A 972-nucleotide genomic window follows, 5' to 3' on the forward strand; every position below is an offset into this window, starting at 1 on the left:
ATGGAGCTAAGTAAAGTAACACTAGAGATTTTCACCAAGCTAGAACAGAATTGGCTTTCCCATTGTGAAGATGAGGTTTCTTCTAAGAAGACACGTGTCCTCTCCATTGACGGTGGTGGAACCACCGCCATTGTCGCCGGCGCATCTCTAATCAACTCGAAGACCAGATCCGAATCCAAACCGGTGACCCACATTCTCACATCGTCGATTTCTTCGATATCATTGCCGGTACCGGAATCGGAGCAATCCTCGCCGCTATGATCTCCGCCGCTGATTCATCCGGCAGGCCTTTGTTCACCGCGAGAGAGGCGGTGGGGTTTCTTAATGAACGGAATGGTGAGATTTTTAAGGAGAAGTCTGCCGGAGTGTTTCGCCGGCGTCGGAAGTTTTCCGGTGGGAGTATGGATAAGGTGTTGAAAGGAGTGTTTAAGAGAAAAGATGATGGAAAGGATTTGACTTTGACTGACACGTGTAAGCCTCTCCTTGTCCCTTGCTTTGACTTGAAAACCTCTGCTCCGTTCGTATTTTCCAACCCGACGCGTGTGACTCACCGAGTTTCGACTTCGAGCTTTGGAAAGTGTGCCGTGCCACGTCAGCGACGCCGAGCTCGTTCAAGCCGTTTCCATTGACGTCGGTTGACGGAAAGACGCAGTGCACGGCCGTGGACGGTGGTCTGGTCATGAACAATCCGGCGGCGGCGGCTGTTACTCACGTGCTGAACAACAAACGAGACTTCCCGTCTGTTAACGGCGTTGAGGATCTGTTAGTTCTGTCTTTAGGTAATGGCCCGTTGTTGAGCGGAAACAAGAAAATCCGTTATAACGGCGAGTGCTCCACGTCGTCCGTCGTTGACATTGTCCTTGACGGCGTCTCTGAAACGGTTGACCAAATGCTAGGAAAACGCTTTTTGTTGGAACCGTAATGATTACGTCAGAATTCAGGTAACTTTACACACTTTTTAATTTCTGCTAA

The 972-nt window shown here is 49.8% G+C and overlaps 1 protein-coding gene across 1 annotated transcript; it reads left to right on the forward strand.

Moving 5' to 3' along the window:
* LOC139884656 (probable inactive patatin-like protein 9) lies at nt 1-941 on the forward strand (the record flags this gene model as incomplete). Its single annotated transcript, XM_071868659.1, is given in 4 exon segments — nt 1-151; nt 154-531; nt 534-898; nt 900-941. Coding segments are annotated over 4 exon segments (936 nt in total), but the record flags the coding sequence as incomplete, so codon positions are not given.
* Between the last annotated feature and the right edge of the window lie 31 nt (nt 942-972).

Source organism: Rutidosis leptorrhynchoides, unplaced genomic scaffold (assembly GCF_046630445.1).
Source record: "Rutidosis leptorrhynchoides isolate AG116_Rl617_1_P2 unplaced genomic scaffold, CSIRO_AGI_Rlap_v1 contig584, whole genome shotgun sequence".
Classification (NCBI taxonomy): Eukaryota; Viridiplantae; Streptophyta; class Magnoliopsida; order Asterales; family Asteraceae; genus Rutidosis; species Rutidosis leptorrhynchoides.